Source organism: Onychostoma macrolepis, chromosome 17, assembly GCF_012432095.1.
Source record: "Onychostoma macrolepis isolate SWU-2019 chromosome 17, ASM1243209v1, whole genome shotgun sequence".
Taxonomy (NCBI): Eukaryota; Metazoa; Chordata; class Actinopteri; order Cypriniformes; family Cyprinidae; genus Onychostoma; species Onychostoma macrolepis.
In genome coordinates this window covers 4,043,895-4,069,714 of record NC_081171.1, presented here as the reverse complement: position 1 = coordinate 4,069,714, position 25,820 = coordinate 4,043,895, and the positions used below count along the sequence as shown (strand labels likewise).

Below are 25,820 nucleotides of genomic sequence, written 5' to 3'. Positions count from 1 at the left end.
TAGAAGTTTATTCGATGTTGGAAATTTATGCGAGTGTGTAAATAAACTAAACCCTAGCGCACGTTCTGTTCCCAGATGCATGTGGGGTTCGTGAAACCCTGATCTAATGCATAATCACAACCACCATTTTCCATCTCATTTGAATCACTCCTTACCTTCATAAACCATCCACTGGTCTACTATAATTTCATGCTTTCCAATTGCACTCTAATGATTTGTCGAAACTTCTGCAGATCCTCTGGATGTCATCACATGCCTCTGACATAATTATGTAGATGGATGCAGGCGCGACGCGTGACTCCTCATCTGTGTTTTCATCACGACAGGGATTTTCTGTCATCTTCCCCCTCGCTGACGTACTCCTGCGCTCTCTGTTTGCCAAACTGGAGCTGCTGAATTATAAATGGCCACCCGTACTTTTGTACACATCGCTGACACTTTGACCTCTCTTATATTCAGCTCAAATCGAGAGTCTTCAGTCGCTCACACGATTGGAATCTGAGCGTTGCAGATGTGCAGCCTGCATCTCATCAAGAACAAACGCTGTAGGTCTGAAACAGAACCAGGCCACACCATTAAAGAGAAACATTTAGATAAATTATGATATTTACAGTGATTGAATCAGGACAGTGAGCGTGGAGCGTGTTTATCCTGCCCAGAGTTATGAAAGATTCATTGTTGGGTCTGAGCGTTGTATACTTCTATAACCTACCTGTTCTTGATTTTTTTTTAAATAGATAGTTCTCCATATGGAAAGTGGGTCAGCTGAGTTTAAATTTCAACAGTTTAAATTTTTAATGTCCTTAACTCTAGAAAACTTACTGTATTATATTTCTATGGCCTCTAAATGATCGACATGATGAAAACTTTGCTGTACACAACTTGTTACATGCCTTCTGTCATCTGATTAACAGTTTCATCTTTTTTAGCAAGTAAAAGGCTTTTTAGTATCATGTACAAACATCCAGCTTCTTTACTGATTTTTATCAAGTAAACATGAGTAACTTTTATATGCTTATTTCTGTAGTTGAATTGGATCATTGAAGGTCAGCAGCAAATACATGGGATTCAATACAAAAAGGATATTTATGTTGTTTAACATACTGTATTTAATTATCGCATCATATTCGGAGTTTGCTTTTCATCGTTTTATTCATTTTGAGAAATACTAAATCTGTTTTTGTGCAAGTGAGATGAGTAAATGCATGTTCGCATTTAGTATAATAAATGTGCACTTACTCAAAATATGATTTTCTATAGGCCTAGGTTTTTGGATTTTTACAGAAAATAAGCTCTGTGACCAAAAGAAGTTTATGATTCTTATATGTAGCCTAAATACAATCAGCAGAAGATTTCTTCAAGTTGGAAGTTTTGAGATGTTTTTGCAACTACTAAATGTAAAAGCGGCTAGTGAGTAGATGAGTTTACCTGTTCTGTGTGAGGTTTAATATCTTCTACAACCTATAATCTCATTTAGCCACGAGTAAGCAATCGCCTTTTTTGAAACACCTATAAATGCTTAAAAAATCACAAGTGGGGTATTACTGATGTATTTTATGTTGTAGAATAAAGCATGAAAATATCTTGTGCTTCTGTTAACCAGACCTTATTTCAAGCATTTAACCAAAAATGCATTTAAAAAACCCATTGATGATGGAACCGGATAAACTTGTTTCTGGCTTTTAGGACTCATTTCTGCAACACTGTGTTTCAGTTAGCCTATGATGGACAGTTGATGTATTACAGATCAGGAAAAGTTCGGATACGGCCTCTCGTCCCTCTTTCCCCAGTGTAATGCATGGAATTCCCATTGGTCACGCTTCATATCAATTTGGATTTGCATTTTGATTGCGGCTGGTGGGAGCTTAACTCTTCTGAGAGCTAAACAAATGCAAATAGACCAGTGAGCGCAGTAATCCCTGTGTGGAAACAGCAGCTGCTGTGATTCGGAGGAATTCAGGAAGTTCTTGAAAACTGTTTGTTTAATAAGTAGCAAAATAGAGTTGGCACATCACTGTTTTCATGTCCAAATAACGTCACGCTCACAGTTCGTTTCCGCACCGCCTGATTGAACTGGCAAGGTTAGCTTGGATTGAAATATAGCTTTGTTTGCAAGTTAACTGGTCGAGTCAGTGAGTGTTATTGAGGGAGAACTAAGAACTAGATTAGCCATAGTTTCCCAGTCTTGTGGTGTCAGATCTTTTGAAAGAAACTTTTCAGTTTAGGATTTACTTTGAAACAATTTTCACTCAAAAAATTGCTGGTAATTTTCATAATCAGCTCAAATAAGACCAAGTCCTATCTAAATGAATGGGGGAATCCTGAAATCTCAAAAACACCTCACTGAACTCGAGATTAAATTATGTATTTCAAATCAGCAACAAAATCTGAAATTAACTGCCCCATGAATGTTGTTTCTTTAGCTCAAATGGTGTTTAAAAAGCTTTTTTTTCCATCTAGACCAGCCAATGCGCTTATGACTGCGCATGCGCATCGGCTGGTCGAGCCTCAGGTTTCTATGGGAACCGGAGCTTCAAACGGCCGCAGGAGTAATGCAATGACTTTACCAATCAGCGATTGGCTCTTTCATTTAGAAGGCAGGACTATATCAATCCAACGCATATTGCGCGTTGCACTTTCTCCTATTCATAAGTATAGAAGTCTTTGTATTTCTATAGTCCTTGTTGGCATTTCCTGGATTTCTTCTGCGGGTCGTATTTGGACTTTCCACTCGAGTGCCCTCTGGCCTTCGGATGAAGATTTACTGCTATCACAGAACCGTGCTTCACTGAAAGATACGCATGACAATCACAGCTTCTGCCTAATCGTAATTTCGATTTCATTTCAATTTATCGTGCAGCCCTAGTATGAGTAGAACTGTAAATGATATCTGAAATGATCATATCTGATTATAATAATCTGAAATAGTCACCTACTTATTACTTTTACATGGACAGAAATTCTGATTTAAAAATCTGTGCATTATTAGTTTTTGAAACATGCCTACGTAGACAGAAAAACACGTCTGATTGACGTTACTTGACAAACCATAGTTTGTATTATTTTTAAATGTTGTTAAAATACAAGCAAAGTACATCGTTCAGACAGTCTCTACCTATGAAATGGCAGTTCACTATATTAGTCAACAAAACAACATTTGCAACCCGTTTTATTTTTGCAAAATAGCATATTTCTGAGAGATTTGCAATAAAAAGAAAAAGTAGAGCGCAATAGAACTTTTTAAGTGGGTCTTTCCTGTCAGCATTTTTATGTTTTAGGCTGACAGTTTGATCAGGTACGGTGTTAATTTTTTGGTAATTTCATAAATTCTGTGTGGATGTCAGGTAGAGTTCAGTTCTCTCTGTATTGATGTGAGGAAAGCATTTGTGCAGGTCAGTCGGTCGTTCCAGGATAATCCCAGACAATCCAGATGGCAGGCAGACCAGCCCAAACACCAGCTAATATGACACCAGACCTGCGCTCCTGGAAAAAACACATTTAATAACACACATCATCAGCAGAGACTCGCATAGATTCACTGTATGATGTTCTGAGCACCACCCAAAATGTCAATTACACTATTTTGTTATTATCTCTACATTGTGAAAGCATCAGTGATTTAACTCACCTGTGACTCCAGACATGATTCTGGTTTAAATCGGACATCGGATAAAAATGTATGTTCATCTTAAACTGGATTTGGAGGAGATCTTAGAAGAAATGTAATAATCAGGATTCGAAGATAAAGGAGAATTCGATTGTGTATTCATGACCTGTGACAGCTGACACACATGAGACAATAATATGGAATTCATTCTTGTGAAATGTCCTAATCTTTCTAATCCATGCGAGGAGGAGGAGTGTGGACAGACTTACAAGAGAGACCTAAATCTGGAGAGCTGCAGTCTATACTATGACTATAACTGTGCTTAGATAGGAAATCTTCTTGTTTAGGAAGTTGCAGATTATTTTGATGGCGTCAAAGCTTGTGTATGTCCAGTTAAGCTCTAGAATATTTTCATGGAAATTGTGTCACTTGATAGAAGCTGTTCATAATACACTGATGCCAACATAGACAGGTTGCCCTCATCCTTGAAACTAGTAGCCTAATATTAATACACTTTGGTATATAAAATCAACTAGCCTAATACATTTGAAATAAATCGATTGGACTAAGAACAACCTGATAATATAGTATATTATTCCCTCAAATAAATAACTGATATTGATAATCTCAGAATTTTGTTGATGCCAAAGGCTTTGTCTGATTTTCTAAGTTTGATTCAGATTCTATCTTGTGATAGAATTGATTAAGTGCATTCTCGTTTACTTTAATTTGAAACACCATTTTGCTTCTGTTTTGGGTTGGGACCCAAAGTACAGTCTGGGTCCTGAAGTAAAACCCTTTTCTGTTCTGTCATTATATCAGTTTCAGACCTGCTCCGATAAACTGGATTGCTTATTCCTATACGTTCTGGAGCGTAGCCATGCACTCGCTCTGTTAATCTGAGACGGGTTTGGGTCTGGGCAGCACAGATTTATGTTAAGCAGTACAGTTCTAATCTGATGTTTGCGTGTTGACATAATTCCCCCCCTCTGGCCAGCATGAGTCGGCATCTCTAATCTCACTGTCCTTGCTTTGGTGAGGCTTAATTCAGAATCTCATCTGCATTGTCTTTCAAACAGCCCATTTCATCCATCTGTAAGTGAAATTCACTTCACATGAGGCTTAATGTGCCTGTGAGAGAAGAGGGTTTTAACCAACACAGCGTGTTTTTGTTGCTGACAGGAGTCCTGCAGATAAAGGGGTTTTGACTCGGATGAAACACTCTGACATGAGAGAAATTCAAGCTGTCTTTTCTTCGTATGAGCAGATTCTTGCTTTGTCCTGCTGTTTTGGTTTTTTTAGATGGCTAATTTTTAGACTGTTTAACATATGTATGCAAATCTCTCAAAACTTGTTCAGGTTGTATTTTACACCTAAATAACACAAGTAATTTGCGGGGGGAAATTAAGCCTATTTTTAGTATTGATTAGCCTAGTTAGTTTGTTGGTTGGTTTATTTTCCTCCCAAAATAAAGAAATAAGAAATAGTATTTTGAAGCCTGTTTTGTTTTTTGTTTTGTTGCTAAGTCAAAAATTACAAAATTCTATTTTGCACAAAAAGTGAAGCCTATTTTAAGGACCATTTGTTAGTTTGTTAATTAAAAAAAAATAAAAATAAAAAAAATATGGCATTTTACATAATATTTGTTGTACTGCTGTTGTACTGTTATAGCATACTGTGTGTGTGTACACACATCTACAAAGAAAAAACTCAATGAATTAGTCAGTATTCCTCAAAAGTATTTGTAAAAAGAAAATTCAACTAGACTAGTTAACAACCAATAATGATCATCTCAAAATGGCCAAATATCAGCTGATTTTTTCCAACTTGTTATGAATTAGGGGTATAATGTTATAAAAAATTACATCACAATGCAAAAAAGACCTCATTATCCATTTGCAAAATACAATTTCTTGTTTCTTTCCTTGCATTTAGAGGTGAAAAATGACCCAAACAAGTCTGTGACCAGTTTTGTGAGATTCACAGATGTTTGTCCTCTGTGATGAGACATTCTCTGTGTTCCTGTCCTTGGAAAACAAGGTTTCAGTTTCTAAACGCTGAGCATCAGGATGTATAAAAATAGCACAAAGCAGGACTGTCACTGGCCTTCAGGATGACAGGTTTTCTTTCTGTGGAAAAGCACTCTTGCTTCAGAGAGGGTTGCCATGTTGGGACACTATTTCTGTGTCGCAGGGAGTGTACTTTACCTCGCAGGGGCACGTGGTCAAAGTGCCTGCAAGGATCATTAACTATTCATGGAAGTACATCCCTGCTAATGGGGCCTACAACTATTTTAATTATTGATGTTGTAATTGACAGCATGGTCCTGCCTCCCCTCACGGGAGCGGCTGAATTTACGTGTATGACATTGTTTGTCGCCCTCATCCCATGACCCTTCCTGTCTCATCTTCCATCTGTCTCAGAGATCAGCGTGATTTTTGCATCTGTCATTCGTAATATGTTGTGCCGACCGGGCTGTTTTTTTCTCCTTTGTCAGCCGGTCGTTGATGTTGATGGACAGCTGTCAGGTGGGCTTACGCTGATGATGAAGCGCGGGACGCTGCTGGCGGGAAGCTGTATTAATTGGTGATAAATGAAAGGTTATCGGTGGTAAAAACACGAGTGGAAGCCCTCAGGGAGGTTATCTCACACCAGCGCAGATTAAACACTCATTAGGGCGGTAAATTGCGGCCGGATCTGTCACTTAGCGTCAAGTCAAAGCACCGCGATCATTAGTTATCTCGTGGGCGGTGGGTGGACAGGGGGGTTGTTAGATAAAGTGAGAAATAAAATGTAAAATGACATTCCCCACTGTTCACACATCATCTGTTTCCTAGACTTGCCTTCGTGATTTTCATTAGTGGCTTTTGCTAACTCAAGCAGCACTATTACAGTTCCTCGTTCGGTTAGAGGCTTGTTCAGATCCTTAACCTGAAGTACTGAATTTTATTTGAGACGCATGTAAAATGAGAATTCTGCTGTAAATCGGCTCCAAAAGACAATAGTGTCGTAATTTAGCTCAGCTCAGTTCAAGTTTTGTATCTTTAATCCCCAACTAAGCAAACCAGAGGCAGCAGGTGAGGTTTAACTGCATTAACTACAGACATGAATGTTTGCTCAAATCGTGCGTCCTGGATTAGGTGCACAGACTAACGGAGGAACTCAAACCATAAATGGACTCTTTTGACTTGGACTAGCCCTTAAAAACCACCCAGAAAACTTTAGCGAGTACATAGCAACACCCTGACAACCACTTACAGCATCATAGCATCATTGGGGTGAGATTTGCTCAGCTGTTGTTCTGTATTCTACACTTTCTGAAAACAGTGTTTAACATTTAACACGCACACACATATCAGGTTTTTGTATTAATACGTTTATTATAATATTCAGATTATTATTATATTTTAATATATTTTTTCATAGTATGTTATATTTTGAATGAGCTTTTTTGTATTTTTCGTCGTTTTATCTATCTATCTGTGTGTGTGTGTGTGTGTGTGTGTGTGTGTGTATATACAGGTGCTGGTCATATAATTAGAATATCATCAAAAAGTTGATTTATTTCACTAATTCCATTCAAAAAGTGAAACTTGTATATTATATTCATTCATTACACACAGACTGATATATTTCAAATGTTTATTTCTTTTAATTTTGATGATTAGAGCTTACAGTTCATGAAAGTCAAAAATCAGTATCTCAAAATATTAGAATATTTACATTTGAGTTTGAATAAATGACCATCCCTACAGTATAAATTCTGGGTATCTCTTGTTCTTTGAAACCACAATAATGGAGAAGACTGCTGACTTGGCAATGATCCAGAAGAGGAACATTGACACCCTCCACAAAGAGGGTAAGTCACAGAGGGTCATTACTGAAAGGTGTGGCTGTTTACAGAGTGCTGTATCAAAGCATATTAAATGCAAAGTTGACTGGAAGGAAGAATTTGGGTAGGAAAAGGTGCACAAGCAACAGGGATGACCGCAAGCTTGAGAGTACAGTCAAGCAAAGCTGATTCAAACACTTGGGAAAGCTTCACAAGGAGAGAACTGAAGCTGGAGTCAGTGCATCAAGAGTCACCACGCTCGGACGTCTTCAGGAAAAGGGCTACCAAGCCACTTCTGAACCAGAGACAACGTCAGAAGCATCTTAACTGGGCTGTGGAGAAAAAGAACTGGATTGTTGCTCAGTGGTCCAAAGTCCTCTTTTCAGATGAAAGTAAATTTTACATTTCATTTGGAAATCAAGGTCCCAGAGTCTGAAGGAAGAGTGGAGAGGCACAGAATCCATGTTGCTTGAAGTCCAGTGTGAAGTTTCCACAGTCTGTGATGATTTGGGCTGCCATGTCATCTGCTGGTGTTGGTCCACTGTGTTTTCTGATGTCCACAGTCAACGCAGCCATCTACCAGGAAATTTTAGAGCACATCATGCTTCCTTCTGTTGACAAGCTTTATGGAGATGCTGATTTCATTTTCCAGCAGGACTTGGCACCTGCCCACACTGCCAAAGGTACCAAAAGCTGGTTCAATGACCATAGTGTTACTGAGCTTGGTTGGCCAGCAAACTCGCCTGACCTGAACCTTGTCAAGAGGAAGATGAGAGACACCAGACCCAACAATGCAGATGCGCTGAAGGCCACTATCAGAGCAACCTGGGCTCTCATAACACCTGAGCAGTGCCACAGACTGATCGACTCCATGCCACGCCGCATTGCTGCAGTAATTCAGGCAAAAGGAGCCCCAACTAAGTATTGAGTGCTGTACATGCTCATATTTTTCATTTTCATACTTTTCAGTTGGCCAAGATTTCTAAAAATCCTTTCTTTTTATTGGTCTTAAGTAATATTCTAATATTTTGAAATACTGATTTTTGACTTTCATGAGCTGTAAGCTCTAATCATCAAAATGAAAAGAAATAAACATTTGAAATATATCAGTCTGTGTGTAATGAATAAATATAATATACAAGTTTCACTTTTTGAATGGAATTAGTGAAATAAATCAACTTTTTGATGATATTCTAATTATATGACCAGCACACACATATATATATATATATATATATATATATATAATTTCCTTGGCAACTAACAGTAATAAAAGTTCAGATGAATTTCAAGTACTAAAAGTAGTAAAATGACTAAAACTGAAAAAATATAAATAAATAGAACACACACACACAGAGAGAGAGAGAGAGACATATATATATATATATATATAAAACTTCATCTGAACTTTTATTTCAGTTAGTTGCCAAGGACATTTTTCTTTATTTCAGCTTAATATCAATAAAGTTTTAGAAATGTTATATTTCTGTTTAGCTTTTTTTTTTTTTATTTCAGTTAAAGTTTCAGTTAGTTGCCAAAGCAACATTTCACATGGGTTTGCAACTACATGGTTGAGTTAATGATGGCAGAACTGTCTTTTTTGGGTGAATTATCCCTTTAAAACAAATTTAATATGACTAAGACTGCTCTTCTGTCCGCACTGTTGAGATGACAGATCTACCATGAAAACCATGACATTTGTCCGTCTCTAATGAATGTGCTTTTGTGGTCAATGCCATATTTTTTCCTTATTATTTTAAAGCAGAGGTTTTCAGACCGGTCCTGCAAGCACTCCTAGCACCTCACATTTTGTATGTCTCCCTATATCTGACACACCCATTTAAGGTCTTTCAGTCTCTACTAATGAGCTGATGAGTTGAATCAGGTGTGATAGATATGGGAGACACAGAAAATGTGCAGTGCTGGGTGTGCTCGCAGGACCGGTTTGAAAATCCGGTTTTAAAGAATAATTTCAAGTTACAGCACAAGGATTATTTCAGTCATTGCATATCTGTGCCAACAGTTCTCTGACAATGACAGCAGATTTTTCCTTTTTATTTTTGGATTTTTGGCCTGATGCATCATGGGAACTCGTTTGCTCAGTCACAAACCGATGCTGTGTGCTTACGGGCTTGATCGCGGGCTGCTGTGGCCAGGAGCGCACATGCAGATAGACGTGAACTTGCCGCACTGCAGTGACAGCTGCGTTTACCCAGCATGCCCGCAGCTCACCTTTGTACCTTTGGGTTACGGGGTGACCTGCCCGCCGGAGCGCAGTTTAATGAGAGTAGATGAGTGAGTTTTTTCAGCAGCACATATGGCATAATGAGGCTGAATCAGGCCTGAACAGAGACGCTGGCAGTGCTGTGTGACTCACCTGTGAGAGTTAATTCAGGCTCGCAGTCAACTGACCTTCCTCTAATGCTGTGTTGTGCATGTGAAGATTCAGTTATATGGCACAGATTTACGGACTGTTTACTTAGATCAAGAGTAGAATCGCATGTCAGAGCTAGAGTGTTGTTTGTGAGTGGTTGCCAGGGTGTTGCTATGCAGTTGCTAGGGTTGTTACTAGGGTTGTTACTAGGGTTGCAGTCAAATAAGACCAACATTGTAAAAAATTTTACTTAATTCAACTTAAAAACATTTGTTCAGTCTTAAATTTGTAAGTATAATCAAGTGAGCTGTACAACTTTAACTTTTTTTTTACATTTTAACTTTTTTTTTTTTTTTCATCTTGTATAAATTAAAGGAATTTGAAATACAACTATTTTGATGAGCAGGGTTATTATTTAGTTAACTAAAACTTAAACCTTAAAAAAGAAACACTTTTGTTACTTGAAATAAAATTTTAACTTGAGTAACAATCTAAAAAATAAATAAAACTTAAACATATTGTATTTTAGTTAGTTGCCAGGGTATGGACTGAAATAAAATTAATAGACACTATAATACACATTTAAAATATAAAATATTTAACATAGATATATTTAAATTTTACATATTTAAAAATAACACAATTTAATATAAAATAAATAAATATATATATATATATATATATATATATATATATATATATATATATATATATATATATATATATATATATATATATAAATTATTTAAAAATCAAAACTAATAATAGTATCTCAATACTAAGATAAAGTGGTTGATGGAAAAAACATGTTGCCATGACTTATTGATCATAAAGGTTTTTTGTTTTTTTTAACATGTCTCTATGAACCCCAAAACATCTTTGAACCTCCACCATGTTTGACTCTAGGGACTGTGTTCTTTTCTTTGAAGGCCTCATTTCTTTTTCTGTAAACAGTGCCATGATGTCCTTTACTGAAAAGCTCTACTTTTGTCTCATCTGTCCACAGTACGTTAAAGGATTGTTGTTTTGTCACATAAGTTTTGGCAAACTCCAGTCTTGCTTTTTTCTGCCTTTGTGTCAGCAGTGGTGTCCTCCTGGGTCTCCTACCATAGCGTCCCTTTTCATTCAGATGGCGACGGATAGTGCGAGCTGACACTGTTGTACCCTGTGTCTGCAGATCAGCTTGAATTTGTTTGGAAGTTAATCGGGGTTCTTTATCCTCCATTCGAACAATCCTTCGTTGTAATTTTTCATTCATTTTGCTCTTCCGTCCACGTCCAGGGAGGTTAGCTACAGTGCCATGGGCTGTAAACCTCTTGATGATATTGCGCACAGTGGACACAGGAACATTAAGATCTCTGGAGATGGACTTGTAGCCTTGAGATTGTCCATGTTTTTCCACAATTTCTTTTTTCTCAAATCCACAGACAACTCTTTACACTTCTTTCTTTTCTCCATGCTCAGTGTGACACACAACACAAAGGTTGAGTCAACTTTTCTCCATTTTAACTGGTTGCAAGTGTGATTACTATATTGCCCACACCTGTTACTTGCCACAGGTGTGTCTAAATACAAATTACAGGAGCATCACATGCTTGAAAAGCAATTATTTCTTACAATTTTGACAAGGTGCCAATAATTTTGTCTGTGTGAAATTTTATCAAGTTTGACTTTTCTTCTCTGTTTTTGTGTTGTTGCAGTGCAAACAATAACAATAAGCACGTGAATACCAAAACATTTTCAATTGGAACAATTTTCTGAAAGAAGTGTTGCATTTTCTGACAGAATTGCAAGGGTGCTGATATTTTTAGCCATGACTGTATATATATATGCATGTTATATATACATATATATATATATATATTTTTTAAGACTGTTGTCCCCTCCTCCAGTCAGCCTGGCCTGATTCTCAGCGTGTAGATAATGACATTGATTGTTAAATGGAGATCTGTCTGCTCATCCATGCAGAAAATCTGGATTAGTCCTTTAGTCCACAGATTTTGAATTACAGTAGAATGTATTTGTTATTTTCATGCCAATTTTACTGGCAAAAGCCATTCATGTGCTGTTGAGCTACAAAACCGAAATCATTGCCGCATCAATGCTATTTCTGAACAATATATCTGAAAAGGTTTGTCCTTACCAGTTTGTGGACCTTGACTGTTAAGATAACTACATAAGTACATATTGTTTTGTATGCATCTAATTTCTTGGAAAACAAAGCTGAGAAAAGCTGCTTTTGTATGTGGGAGGCAGTAAAAGTGTAGATTATTTTGTATTTTGAGTCCTGTGTGATGAACGAAATGTGTATATATTACGTTTTGATTTGGGGAGTGTTTGTACATCTGCTGGCACCATTATCTTTCTGGCCCATTTTCACCAGATGAATATTCATGATGTTCTCTCGCTCCTCATCTGAATACAGTTCATTTGTACGATGAATCAGCTGTACGACATTATAATATCTACAAGTTAAATGTGAATATTTTTGCATGTCTGACAAGGCCTTTTTTAGTGACTCCTGTGCCATTTTGTTAAAAATTGCAGTTTATTCGTGATGAACAGAGTGCAACAGAACGTGGAGGCTTCAAGATCGAGACAAGGTGGTGGATTTGTTGCATACGCTTTGATAGGTGCTGCAGGGATGATTTATAGGGAGTGAATTTGCTAATTTATGGGCAGTGATGATGACAATAATAATTATCAGTATTATTAATTGTTATGACCCATGGCTCAAGGGAGGCAACAAATACACTGTAAAAAAAAAAAATAAAAAAATTGAGCCAACTTAAAATTAAAGGGATAGTTCACCCAAAAATGAAAATTAGCCAAAGATTTACTCACCCTCAGGTCATCCTAGGCTTGTCTGACATTCCTCTTTCAGATGAACACATTCGGAGTTATATTCAACATTGTCCTGTCTGTTCCAATCTGTATAATTGCGGTGAATGGTGCCCCTGTTTCTGAAACCGAAAAAAAAGTATCCATCCATCGCAAAACTACTCCACACGGCTCCGGGGTGTTAATAAAGGACTTCTGAAGCGAAACGATGTGTTAGTTTAAGAAAAATGTCGATTCTTAAAACTTTATAAACCGTTTAGTCCAGCTTCCTGTCTCTCGAGCAGGCGCGTTCCCGACAAGGCGGTTGAGAGTATGACGTAGGCGCAGCGAAATGTATAAACTGGTGTATAAACTTAAAATGACAAGTTGAGAAAACTCAAAAATCTGCTGAAGCTAGTTGCCTTAATTTTAAGTTGGCTCAACTTTTTTCTTTTTTTTTTTTTTACAGTGTAGAGGACACACACGAAACCAAAGTGTTGACTCAGAATATAATTTATTCAGATACTAGTGTCACCTGAAAGAAGTAAAGAAAACATCCATGTATTGGAAAACATCAGTAATGTCAGCGTGTAATGCGAAATGCATGAATGTAGGGAGATGTAGTGTACTGCGGTGTTGAAGTGCGAGGGCAAAAGCAAACCAAACATGCCACAACCAAAAGTCCAAAGCCGAAGCCCTGCTCTGGCTCAAGCGGAAGCCTCTTTTAAACGGAGCATCTGATAGAGAACAAGTGTTTCAAACGGCTGCCAATCAAAGTAGTTTTTGGGCTCAACGGTGATTCCACGAACAGACGACGAGTCGTCACATAATCAATGCTATAATAATTTATTATAATACTATAATAATAATAATAAAGTCTTTAAATATGCGTATTTTCTTTAATGCTTTGTATTTAATATCATAATAATAATAATAATAATAATAATAATTAATATAAAAATAAAATAAAATAGAGATATACAAGGTGTGTGTATGTGTGTGTGTGTGTGTGTATATATATATATATATATATATATATATATATACATACATACATACATACATACATACATACATACATTTAAAATAACAGTAGAATAATTCTAAACAATAACAAGACAAAAAAAAGAAAAAATAAGTATTAAAAATAATAAAATAAAAATTTATACAGCGCTAAAAAAGAAAAACATAGACCTCGACCTCACTAATTGACTATTATGTTGTTCCTCAGCTGAGAAATCCCTAGTCATTTGCTTTTTTTATATGCTCTTGACTTATGCTTTTACTGTTGCCTTTTCTGTAGGTGCTCTGACACATTTTTGTTGGTAATTAGTATTAAATGACAAACATAAAGTCTGACCTGGACGTTCATGTAATAATACAGTATATGCTAGGACTCATCTGTACGGTTTGTTTTTGTTACTCCAAGATCCTTTAATCCAGTCTCAGTTTTCAGCTCCCACTGAGAATAATTGGTTTGTTTTGAGTTTAGTCACACGTCTGTTGTCTGGAAGGACTCTGTGGATGCGCAGAGGTCTTACAGGTCTCCGATCTCTCCAATTTGCCCTTATGAGTGTGAGTGCAAAACACCCTCCGTCTAATCCAGCCTCCCGCTGCGCTCCGTCCTCGTTTGTTTGTAACCAATTACAGCCTGAGAGAGAGGGAAAACAAACATGCATCAGCTTGGGCGAGTCCCGTGCACCCATGCTAAAATTACCCATGAGGCCCTGAAATGAAAAGCAGCTGATGTCTGCAGAATGCCAGATCTCCTCTTCTTCTGCGTCTGCAGCACAGCACAATCATGATGGCCTGTGAAGGCGCTGTGAACATTAGATCATGATTGTTCGTGATTCAGTTTTCTACTCCTTCCTCACCTCCTCGGAGACTCGCTGAAGGCTATTATGATGATGCTTTCTGAATATATAGTGCAGATAGATTCTGTGTGGTGTCACGTGCTGCGCCAGAGAACAAAAAAGTACATTATTTATCCATATATACCAGCATCATGTGGCTGAAACGGTGTCAGTATTGCTGAATTTGACCAGATTTAAGGTATGTAACCATAGAGGTGGTTTATATGATGTTTTTTTCGTTTTTTATAAAAGGCATAAATAGCACTTCAAAATGGCTAAATTTTAGTCAGTTTATTGGCCTTTATTGGCCTGTTACTAGACTTCCGTCTATTTTAGAATCTAAAATTCTGTGGTTTTTGTTACTGCTAAAGTTTTTGATACTTTCAGTTATGTTATTTGAGTTATGACATATTTGGAAGTTGACATTGTCCATTCAAATTTGCATTCAGTGTATATAAAGGCACTGTGAAGTTGTTGCAAAGAATAAAGACTGTCATACATGAGATAAGGGTGAATGAAAAAAGCATAAAAATGGAAATGCCTGTAAGTTTCATTATATCTCAGCATGTGCTTTAGAACGAGACGCTGGAACACTGTATCAGATGTGCTGATTTTAACAGCGTTCTTACACCTCCATTTCTCACCTCCATTCACTGCTCCTCTCTGTGACTGCGATCAGGAGGTGTTCATGTGAGCGACTGACAGGTGCTGCTCATCTTCTGCTTCTGTTCTCTATTCAAGGGACAGTAATGGAGACTTCAGCCCTCCATCCTCATCCATCATTTATAGAGTGTGAGTGTTCCCGAGTAAGCAGTATGTGCATCTTAATTGTCTGCTTTTTGTTTTATTTTTTACCTGATCTTTTAATTGAAGTCTCGTTTAAAGTCAAAAATGGGCAAGTTAGCCTCCCATTTTTTTATATATATATACAGGTGCTGGTCATATAATTAGAATATCATCAAAAAGTTGATTTTATTTCACTAATTCCATTCAAAAAGTGAAACTTGTATATTATATTCATTCATTACACACAGACTGATATATTTCAAATGTTTATTTCTTTTAATTTTGATGATTAGAGCTTACAGCTCATGAAAGTCAAAAATCAGTATCTCAAAATATTAGAATATTACTTAAGACCAATACAAAGAAAGGATTTTTAGAAATCTTGGCCAACTGAAAAGTATAAGCATGTACAGCACTCAATACTTAGTTGGGGCTCCTTTTGCCTGAATTACTGCAGCAATGCGGCATGGCATGGAGTCGATCAGTCTGTGGCACTGCTCAGGTGTTATGAGAGCCCAGGTTGCTCTGATAGTGGCCTTCAGCTCATCTGCATTGTTGGGTCTGGTGTCTCTCATCTTCCTCTTGACAAGGTTCAGGTCAGGCGAGTTTGCTGGCCAATCAAGCACAGTAACACTATGGTCATTGAACCAGCTTTTGGTACCTTTGGCAGTGTGGGCAGGTGCCAAGTCCTGCTGGAAAATGAAATCAGCATCTCCATAAAGCTTGTCAACAGAAGGAAGCATGATGTGCTCTAAAATTTCCTGGTAGATGGCTGCGTTGACTGTGGACATCAGAAAACACAGTGGACCAACACCAGCAGATGACATGGCAGCCCAAATCATCACTGACTGTGGAAACTTCACACTGGACTTCAAGCAACATGGATTCTGTGCCTCTCCACTCTTTCTTCAGACTCTGGGACCTTGATTTCCAAATGAAATGCAAAATTGACTTTCATCTGAAAAGAGGACTTTGGACCACTGAGCAACAGTCCAGTTCTTTTTCTCCACAGCCCAGTTAAGATGCTTCTGACGTTGTGTCTGGTTCAGAAGTGGCTTGGTAGCCCTTTTCCTGAAGACGTCTGAGCGTGGTGACTCTTGATGCACTGACTCCAGCTTCAGTTCTCTCCTTGTGAAGCTTTCCCAAGTGTTTGAATTGACTTTGCTTGACTGTATTCTCAAGCTTGCGGTCATCCCTGTTGCTTGTGCACCTTTTCCTACCCAAATTCTTCCTTCCAGTCAACTTTGCATTTAATATGCTTTGATACAGCACTCTGTAAACAGCCACACCTTTCAGTAATGACCCTCTGTGACTTACCCTCTTTGTGGAGGGCGTCAATGTTCGTCTTCTGGATCATTGCCAAGTCAGCAGTCTTCCCCATTATTGTGGTTTCAAAGAACAAGAGATACCCAGAATTTATACTGTAGAGATGGTCATTTATTCAAACTCAAATGTAAATATTACAATATTTTGAGATACTGATTTTTTGACTTTCATGAGCTGTAAGCTCTAATCATCAAAATTAAAAGAAATAAACATTTGAAATATATCAGTCTGTGTGTAATGAATGAATATAATATATAAATTTCACTTTTTGAATGGAATTAGTGAAATAAATCAACTTTTTGATGATATTCTAATTATATGACCAGCACCTGTGTGTGTAAAAAATTCTTTATTATATATTTAATAATTTAATTTAAAAAAAATTGAGAATTTTTTTGTGATAAATTTAACAATTACGAATACATTGGTATTTGAAGTACAGTAGAAAACTGAAGGAGTATTTTCTTGTCAAACTCACTTTTTTTTTTTTTTTGGAAACTGGACTTGCTTTGCAAAGAAAAACTAGAAATTTAATCTGTTCTTTGCAGATGTTTGTGCAAGGTTTGATGTCAAATAGTGATGATTAGCTGAATAACAGCTATCTAATAACAATTGAATGGCTCAGAAATGTGACGGTAACTACATCGTCCCCTTCAGGTTTGTCTTACTGGAACACATGGTCCAAGCATTTACATTTATTTACTTGCATAGAGTATGTTTTGGCCCTAGTCATTTCAGGCTGGCATCTGTCCACCTCCTCAGACAGTCAGTTATCAGGTTATATATTTAGCTCAGCTGTTAATTGTTAATTGGCGATACAGTAAATAGAGCAGTTTATCCAGCCATCACACAGCGGTGTGTGAGTGCTAAAGGCTGTGCACCTGCCACACTCCTGCCATGCACGCCATCCATGGAGCCCCTCTCGGGGCCTTACACAAACCCTGGAGTGAGTGATTGGTAGGGCTGCTGGTTGCTGGTTAACCTCAGACGTTTCACACACGGCGCTGATGGCACTGCTGATACGGCTTATGCTTCGTCCCTAGAGGTGAAACGACCTCGGCATCCTGCGACATGAAATTGCAACCTTGCTAGAAGAGGAGAGAGGTCGTGACGGGGCTACAGCGCTTATGGAAAAGGAGGAGTCACGGGATGTGTTTTATAAAAAGATTTTTTGTTATTTTAGCAAACAGAACAGGCTGCGCTTACTGTTATTTGTGAAAATATAAGACACTTTATATTTGGACAGAAAACTCTTATTTTGAAGCAGAAAGGCTGAAATAGTATTTTCTTTTAAAATATATACCAATAATCTTTGTTTACAACTTCAAATGATCTTTTTTTTTTTTTTTTTAGTGTGGTTGCATTTGATTTAACATTTTCATTCATAAATTGGTAGTAAATTTCACAAATAAACAATAAACAAGAGATGGCAAGTAAACCATTGAATTAAACATGAAATTTTGGCGAAGAATCACTAAAATAGTATTTTCTACAATAACATACTACAATGATCTTAGATTACAGCTTCAAATAATTTTTTTTTAAATTATGGTTGCATTTTAATTTCATTTGAAACAGTTTTTACTCAGAAATTGCTATGAAATTTGACAAATAAAAGAAATGACATGTAACACATTGAATTAAACATGACATTTTGAAGTTAAAAAGACTGAAGTATTTTTTTTTGTAAAACCTACACTAATAATATTTGTTTTTATAACTTCTAAAAAAAAAAAAGTTTTTTACAATGTGGTTGCATTTACTTTGAAATACATTTTCACTGTAATTATTTCTGAAATTTACCAATTTCTACATTGAATTAAATATGTAGAAAGTAGAAAGAGTGAAATAGTATGTTCTTTCAAAACATATTTATATTTACAATTTAAAAATAATTTCTTTGTGTGGTTGCATTTGACTTATTTTGGATGGAAGTACATTTTGGTTTGCTAGTACATTTCATAAACGGTTGGAAAGAAATGCCACTTAATACTTTGAAGTAAACTTTTGAAGTAGAAAAACTAATATTTCTAGTAATATATCTAGTAAAATATACTCCAATAATCTTCGGAAAAAAATCACTTTTTACAGTGTGATAGCATTTGAGTTTGTCAAATGTGCATGTGACTAAACACTGTAGAGGCTCTATCACTGAACTCATGCAGAAGGACTTTATTTTCAGCTTTATTTTATAAGGTCAGTGATTTATATGAACTCCGCTGTCCGGCACAGAGGCTTGAACACACTAACATGATTTACAGTCATTTATTTCTCATGTGGCTCTTTTGTCATTTCTGCTGTGGGCGGCTCAGATGTTCAGATATAAAGCAGATTGGACGTTTATAATGAAACTTTATCTCCATGTGTCCTTAAATGACTGTCTGGTGGTCAGTTCTGTTCTGCAGTACCGTTTAAACTCTCTTCAGCTCAAAGGTAATTGGCTTGCTTTGTTAAAAATCTTTAGAAATGTCGATATTATGAGACTGATTTGTTTAATTTGATCAAACAGGATTGAATGGTCTGTTGACACAAAGCAGTTAACACAATAAAACATCCCATTTTATACAATACAGATTTTTTCAAAGCAGCTTCACAGTAATAAACGGGAAAATATCAGTATTAATGTTGCAAAGTTCTTCAAATTATAGTAATTATATTATTCAGCTCCCGTCAGTTCAATGTTGATTCAGTTCAATTTAATAAGAGAGTCAATGTTGCAAATTCATGAATTATGAATGAATTATAGTCAATTCAGCTATAAAGCAGCTCTACAGAAGACAGTATGTCACTTCCTGGAGGATAATGTCAATTTGGAACATGTCTGTTGCAAATTCCAATATAAAGGAGACGTGAAAATGTCCTGCAAAGTAGGAGACCCCTGTAACTTCAGTGACTCAAAAAGATCACCGTTTTCTTAGTTATACGTAGCATATTTTGTCTCATTCAGCTTTCTTGCATTGTGGTTTACATGAAAAAGATGCAAGACTACTTATTTTAAGCAAACTCTGGTGTGTGTTTTGAGAGTGTGCGTTGAGTTTGTACGTGAAAGCCGTCATGTGAAGGCAGTCGACTGCACCACTGAAGCCCCTGATGAACACGGCGAGGAAAACACGAGCTCAAATGCTTTGAGATGGCAGCATGTCAGGCCGGTTGACATTTAGCTGCTCAGTGCATCATGTGGACGCATCCTTCCAGAAACATTGATTTGGCATGAAGATCAGTCAAGGAAAGATGAGAGATTTCCAAAAACTCCTACTTCAAAATTCTTTACGTTAAGTTTTTCATGACCATTCTCTCTGATTTTTTTTTTTAAGGCTGTTTTTGCTAGCCTAAGTTTAACCAAGTGTAATTTTATATGTATACGAATATGTAAATGACCTCTGTTATGATTGGCTAAACTCTGCGTACTGTACCAGCATTCAGCATGGATGGCTGAGGGTGAGCGGTCTTATGTTAATGAGCTCAAGGTTATGACTTAATCACCAATGTTTTATTTTTATTTATTTTTTTCGCAGTTTGTTTATACAGTATAAAAAAAATATACTTGCATTTGAAAAGCAATCAAAAAGATCTGTAGCTGTATCAGGATATACAGAAATGTATGTGGGATCTTTTAAAGGGACAGTTCACCTAAAATTTTGTGCAAAATATGCATACATCAATAATCTCTCAGCTTTGTTTTCATAAATTCGAAAGATTAAAAAACGGGTGAAAATGTATCCATGCACTTGTTGAAAAGCGATTAGAGGGGTCAAAATAAATTCATATCTCTTTACTGCACTTATATTAAACTGCTTGTTGCATACTGTATGGATTAATTTTACGACACCTTTATGAACTTTTTGAATCTTCTAAGTTGTGGTTACCTGGACTTTCAATAGAGGGACAGAAACCTCTCAGGTTTCATTAAAAATATCTTCATTTGCGTTTCGAAGATGAACCAAAGTCTCCCAGTGAGACAAATAATGACAGAAGTTGTATTTTTAGGTGAACTGTCCCTTTAACTTGTGGCAGTTTGGTTAATGTGACATCTAGTTAAATATTATTGTCGGGAAGGAAGCCTTATGGTGTTGTGGAATCTGATGAATATTGAATGTGGGAAGTGAACCAGCTGAAGCAGATGATGTTTGTTTTGTGCTCTAGTATGTGTATATTGTGCTGTTGTATTGCCATCATCTAATTTTCAGTGTCTTTTTCCCACAGTAACAGAACTGAGATGGCTGTAGGGAAATATAACCCACATAAAACCCTTACTAGTATCAGAGGAATTGCATATAACCCACCCGCTCACTCTTAAGCGCTTCTATCACAGGCAAAAAAAAAAGCACTTAACGGCCGGAGTGTTGACGCAGAAACCCTAAAGAATATTCATGTTAACACTCAAGGTCAAATAGCTCCCATGTGCCCCATTAAAAGTGCTGGAGTTGCCCAGAAGCCCGAGCTGAGCTTTATTATTCACAGGGCAGTTAATTCTTTATGGCATTAGCTCTATATGTTGGCAGCGAATAGATGTATTTCAGAGAAATTAATTACACTAATCATGAATCTGCAGCCAGATTCAGAGCATATCAAGAGAGTCAGCGTCTTTGCAGGAGACATAATTATCTGATTCTGCACATGCATAATTACACACAACTCTCATTATTTTCTATTACTTTGATGATCTGTGCAAAGCATTAAAAACACAAACATTGTATACAAATCATTATTGTGCAGTCGATTTACAGTTCATCTCTTGTAATGTACAATTCTGAAGCAATCTTGTAAACAGCTAATTTAAATGTTTAGAGGTTTGATAATTAATTGTCCTGTTTTAATGTGTAATTCTTTAAGCTTGTTCAGAATGAATAAAATATTATGTGACCTCAGCATTTGGGTCTTATAATACTGAATTCAGGGCCATTATTGCTTATCTTATGAAAATTAATAAAAATTAAAAATATGTATAAGAGTTACTGCATCTATCTGTCTGTCTGTCTAGTGCTGTTCAAAAGTTTGGGGTCAGTAAGATATTATTTAAAGGAATGAATACTTTTTAATATGTAGCAAAAATGCTTAAAAGCATAAAGTGATCAAAATGAACAGTAAAGACATTTGTAATGTTACAAAAGATATTTTCAAATAAAATTCTCAGTAATAGCTAAATAAAATTTCAAATAAATGCTGTTCCTTTGAACTTTATTCATCAGAGAATAAAAGAATAAAGAATAAGCATAGACGGATTTCTGAAGGATCATGTGACTGAAGACTGGAGTAATGATGTTGAAACTTCAGATAAATCATTTACATTTTTACAGTATATTAAAATATAAATATAAAATTTTATATTGCAATAATATTAAATTGTTTTACAGTTCTTACTGTATTTTTGATCAAATAAATGCAGCCTTGGTGAGCGTAAAAGACGTTGTGACCCCAAACTATATACATTAATAAAAAAAAATAGTACTAAAAAGTAAGAGTAACAGAAGTAAGTGGACAGAAAGAGTCTTTGACTTCTGTCTCTTCTCTTTAAGCAGGTCCCGATCCGCGTTTCCGGTTGTTTTGCTGTGTTTCTCTGTCCCGCTCTGGCGGTTGCGCTCGGATGGTTTGAGGTTCGCCCCAAGAATCTTCTTCTGTACACTGACTGTGACGTCCTGTCACTATGATGAATGGTCACTGAAAAGCCATCACATCCGATTTGTTTCTCCTCTTACCTTTTGTTTTCCAAAAATCCAGATTTTTTTTTTTTCAGTGGATTGAGAGCATCCTAGTGGAAACAGTGATAATCACACAGCTGCGGCCTCGCTGTATTTTGTGTGCCGTTCGCAAAGTGCCACTCCCTCAGGACACACAGCATGCTCTATTTTCTCTTATGACGTCCAACATTATTTCCGTTACCATCTTTATTAGATATGCTAACGTTAAGGTCTGTAAGTTCAATGGGTTGGAAATTCTCTTTAAACACTGAGGAACTTTGAATACAGTACAGATGCATTTAATTTAGCATGCCTTGGGAAAAAGGTTCACTTTCTGTGCTGGCGTTTACAGATGTCACTGTTCCAGACGTCCTGAAAGATGATTCTGGTGTTTTGTTCTTTCTCACTCATTGTGTGGCGTGAAAGAACGCATCTGTTTCAGTAGCTGTCTTGTTTTTTCTGTCAGTTTCTGTGTCTCTGGTATCCGAGTTTGGCCTATTGCCGTGTTCAGCACAGACAACTTGAGACACAAAAAAAGAAGCACATCTGCTTTGCAGCGTCTTCATCAGACTGTGAGTGATGCTGCTTTTATGGCATGTTGCATTATGCTAATTGGAAAAAAAAAAATCAGTTTTGTATTCTCAATCGACACACAGGTGTAAAATAATATGACACTATGCCTCATTCATGAAACTCTGCTTTTGCAAATAAACTCTTCCTATGTGTGTGTGTGTGTGTGTTTGTGTATGTATATACGTGTATACATAATGAATATGTGCGTGTGTATACAGTTCTGTTCAAAATAATAGCAGTGCGTTTAAAAAAGCAAGTAAAGCTCAAATTCCTTATAATAACTTTTACTTCAATACACACAAATGCATTAGGAACATTGCACATTCTATTCTAAATCAAAACATGAAGAAAAATGTAAAAAATGTATTACTTTACAGAAAGTGAAGAAAAAGGAATATTAGGCTGTTCAAAAAAAAAATTGCAGTGTCTGCATTTTTCTTTACAAAGTCAAACATTTACTGCATAAACAGAAAAATGCTTGATTTAGCTTTCTTGTGAATAACTGAACTAACATGTAGTTGTATAGCCACGGTTTCTGAGAACTGCTTCACATCTGTGTTACACGGAGTCTGGCAGCTGTGAACAGGTATTCCAGCCCAGGACGACTGCACTACATACTACAATTCCTCTGCATTGCTTGGTTTTGCATCAGAAACAGCATTTTTGATCCAACCCCACAAGTTTTCTATTGGATTAAGGTCTGGAGATTGGGCTGGCCAATCCATAATGTTAATCTTGTTGGTCTGGAACCAAGATGCTGCTCGCTTACTGGTGTGTTTGGGGTCGTTGTCTTGTTGAAACACCCATTTCAAGGGCATTTCCTCTTCGGCATAAGGCAACATAACCTCTTTAAGTATTTTAATGTACTCAAACCGATCCATGATCCCTGGAATGCGATAAATAGGCCCAACACGTAGTATGAGAACTATCCCCATATCATTATGCTTGCGCCACCGTGCTTCACTGTCTTCACAGTGTACTGTGGCTTGAATTCAGTGTTTGGGGGTCGTCTGATAAACTCTCTGCAGCCCCTAGACCCAAAAAGAATAATCTTGCTTCATCAGTCCACAAAATATTGCGCCATTTCTCTTTAGGCCAGTCAATGTGTTCTTTGGCAAACTGTAACCTCTTCATTTTTCAACAATGGGACTTTGCAGGGGCTTCTTGCCGATAGCTTGGCTTCACATAGGCGTCTTCTAATTGTTACAGTACTTACAGGTAACTTTAGACTTTCTTTGATCACCCTGGAGCTGATCATTGGCTGAGTCTTTGCCATTTTGGCTATATTTCAATATTTCTGTAATATCTTAATACTTTGAATTAATGTTAGATTTAATTCAACGTGTTACTTGCCATTTTACTATGTGTTACTCAATTTCTGAGTGAAAATAATTTTTACACCATTATTTTTCAGTGTTGTTGACCTCTGAACGAGGTGCTTGCGTCATATGAAATATTGTCTATTGAGAACATTTTTTTTATTTTTTATTGCCACATTTATATTTACAACGTTTTCTTGTACTTTATATTCTTTTCTGTACGTTTAGCATCTCATTTAGAAAGGGTTATTCTTGAATTGGAAGCTTTTTGGGGCTTTTTTGCATTCCTTCTTTCTCAGTTTGTGGTTCAAGGCAGAAATCCTGGTGTTTTTGCTTGATGGTACTTTTGTTTGTTTTGTATCGTCCTGTATTTTTGAGGGCACTTGATTTAGTCCACCCACAACACCACTAACTTACCATTAAAGTTCAACTATTTAACCAAGATCAAACAAAGATGAGATTTGTTCGTTTGGTGAGCCCTGGGGTTTGACTGATTCAGCATTCGTCTCGCACTGCGAGAGCTTTGCTGCGAATCTGGCTTTCTCTACCGAAATGCACATTGAGCATTTTTATTAGAAAATGAGAAATGAAGGGAAACTGGCTGACAAGGATGTTATTAAGCTGCTCTTCAGGAAACAGCCATCAAAAATATCCTCGACTCGCTTCTAAAGCCAGCAGACAGTAAGTCTGAGGCCTCGCGTGTGGTTTCTCTGGGCTGATTTTGTGTTTGTGATGATTCGCTAAAGCTGAAAGCTAATATCCCTGCACAGAAGAGCAATATTCTCTCAGTATGAAGGGAAGCATAAATCTCATCAAAGTGAACTCTCCACTCACATTAGCTTTTCATCAGCTTCTCTGTTTGAATGGCCAACTCTCCACCTCAGAATACAATGCCTTTATAGCTTCAGACATAAAAAATATAAAATATGTGTGACCCTGGACCACAAAAGTCTTAAGTGTAAATTTTTCTAAATTGAGTTTTCTACATCATCTGAAAGATGAATAAATAAGCTTTCCATTGATGTATGGTTTGTTAGGATCGGACAATATTCGGCCGAGATACAACTATTTGAAAAAAATCTAAATATTGAGAAAATCGCCTTTAAAGCTGTCCAAATGAAGTTCTTAGCAATGCATATTACTAATCAAAAACGACGTTTTGATATATTTACAGTAGTACATTTACAAAATATCTTCATGGAACATGATCTTTACTTAATATCCTAATGATTTTTGGCATAAACGAAAAATCTATAATTTTGACCCATACAGTGTATTTTTGGCTATTGCTACAAATATACCCCAGCGACTTAAGACTGCTTTTGTGGTCCAGGGTCACATATGCTAATATGCCAATATAAATATTATTTTCTTGTAGAATATATTGTGAATATGTATGTGTATATAATATAGTAAAATATAATGCATATAATAATAATAATAATAATAATAATAATTGTATTATTATTATTATTATTATTATTATTATTAATAATAATTAATTAAAATCGATTATTACTAATTTACTAAGTATTTTAATAATTATATTTTATATAATATATAATCATTATGTTGTAGTTTTTATTTTGTAAGCATTTTAATAAGCATTAAAGGGTGGTTGATTTGCGATTTCACTTTTTAACGTTAGTTAG

At 36.5% G+C, this 25,820-nt stretch overlaps 1 protein-coding gene across 1 annotated transcript in view; it reads left to right on the top strand.

Moving 5' to 3' along the window:
- Nucleotides 1-22,513, top strand: part of LOC131522990 (sterile alpha motif domain-containing protein 5-like) — a 60,402-nt gene extending 37,889 nt beyond the window's left edge. Inside the window, 1 exon segment of the mRNA XM_058748933.1 lies at nt 22,118-22,513. Coding sequence (XP_058604916.1) covers nt 22,118-22,246 — 129 coding nt within the window. The 3' untranslated portion in view covers nt 22,247-22,513.
- Nucleotides 22,514-25,820: the final 3,307 nt, after the last annotated feature.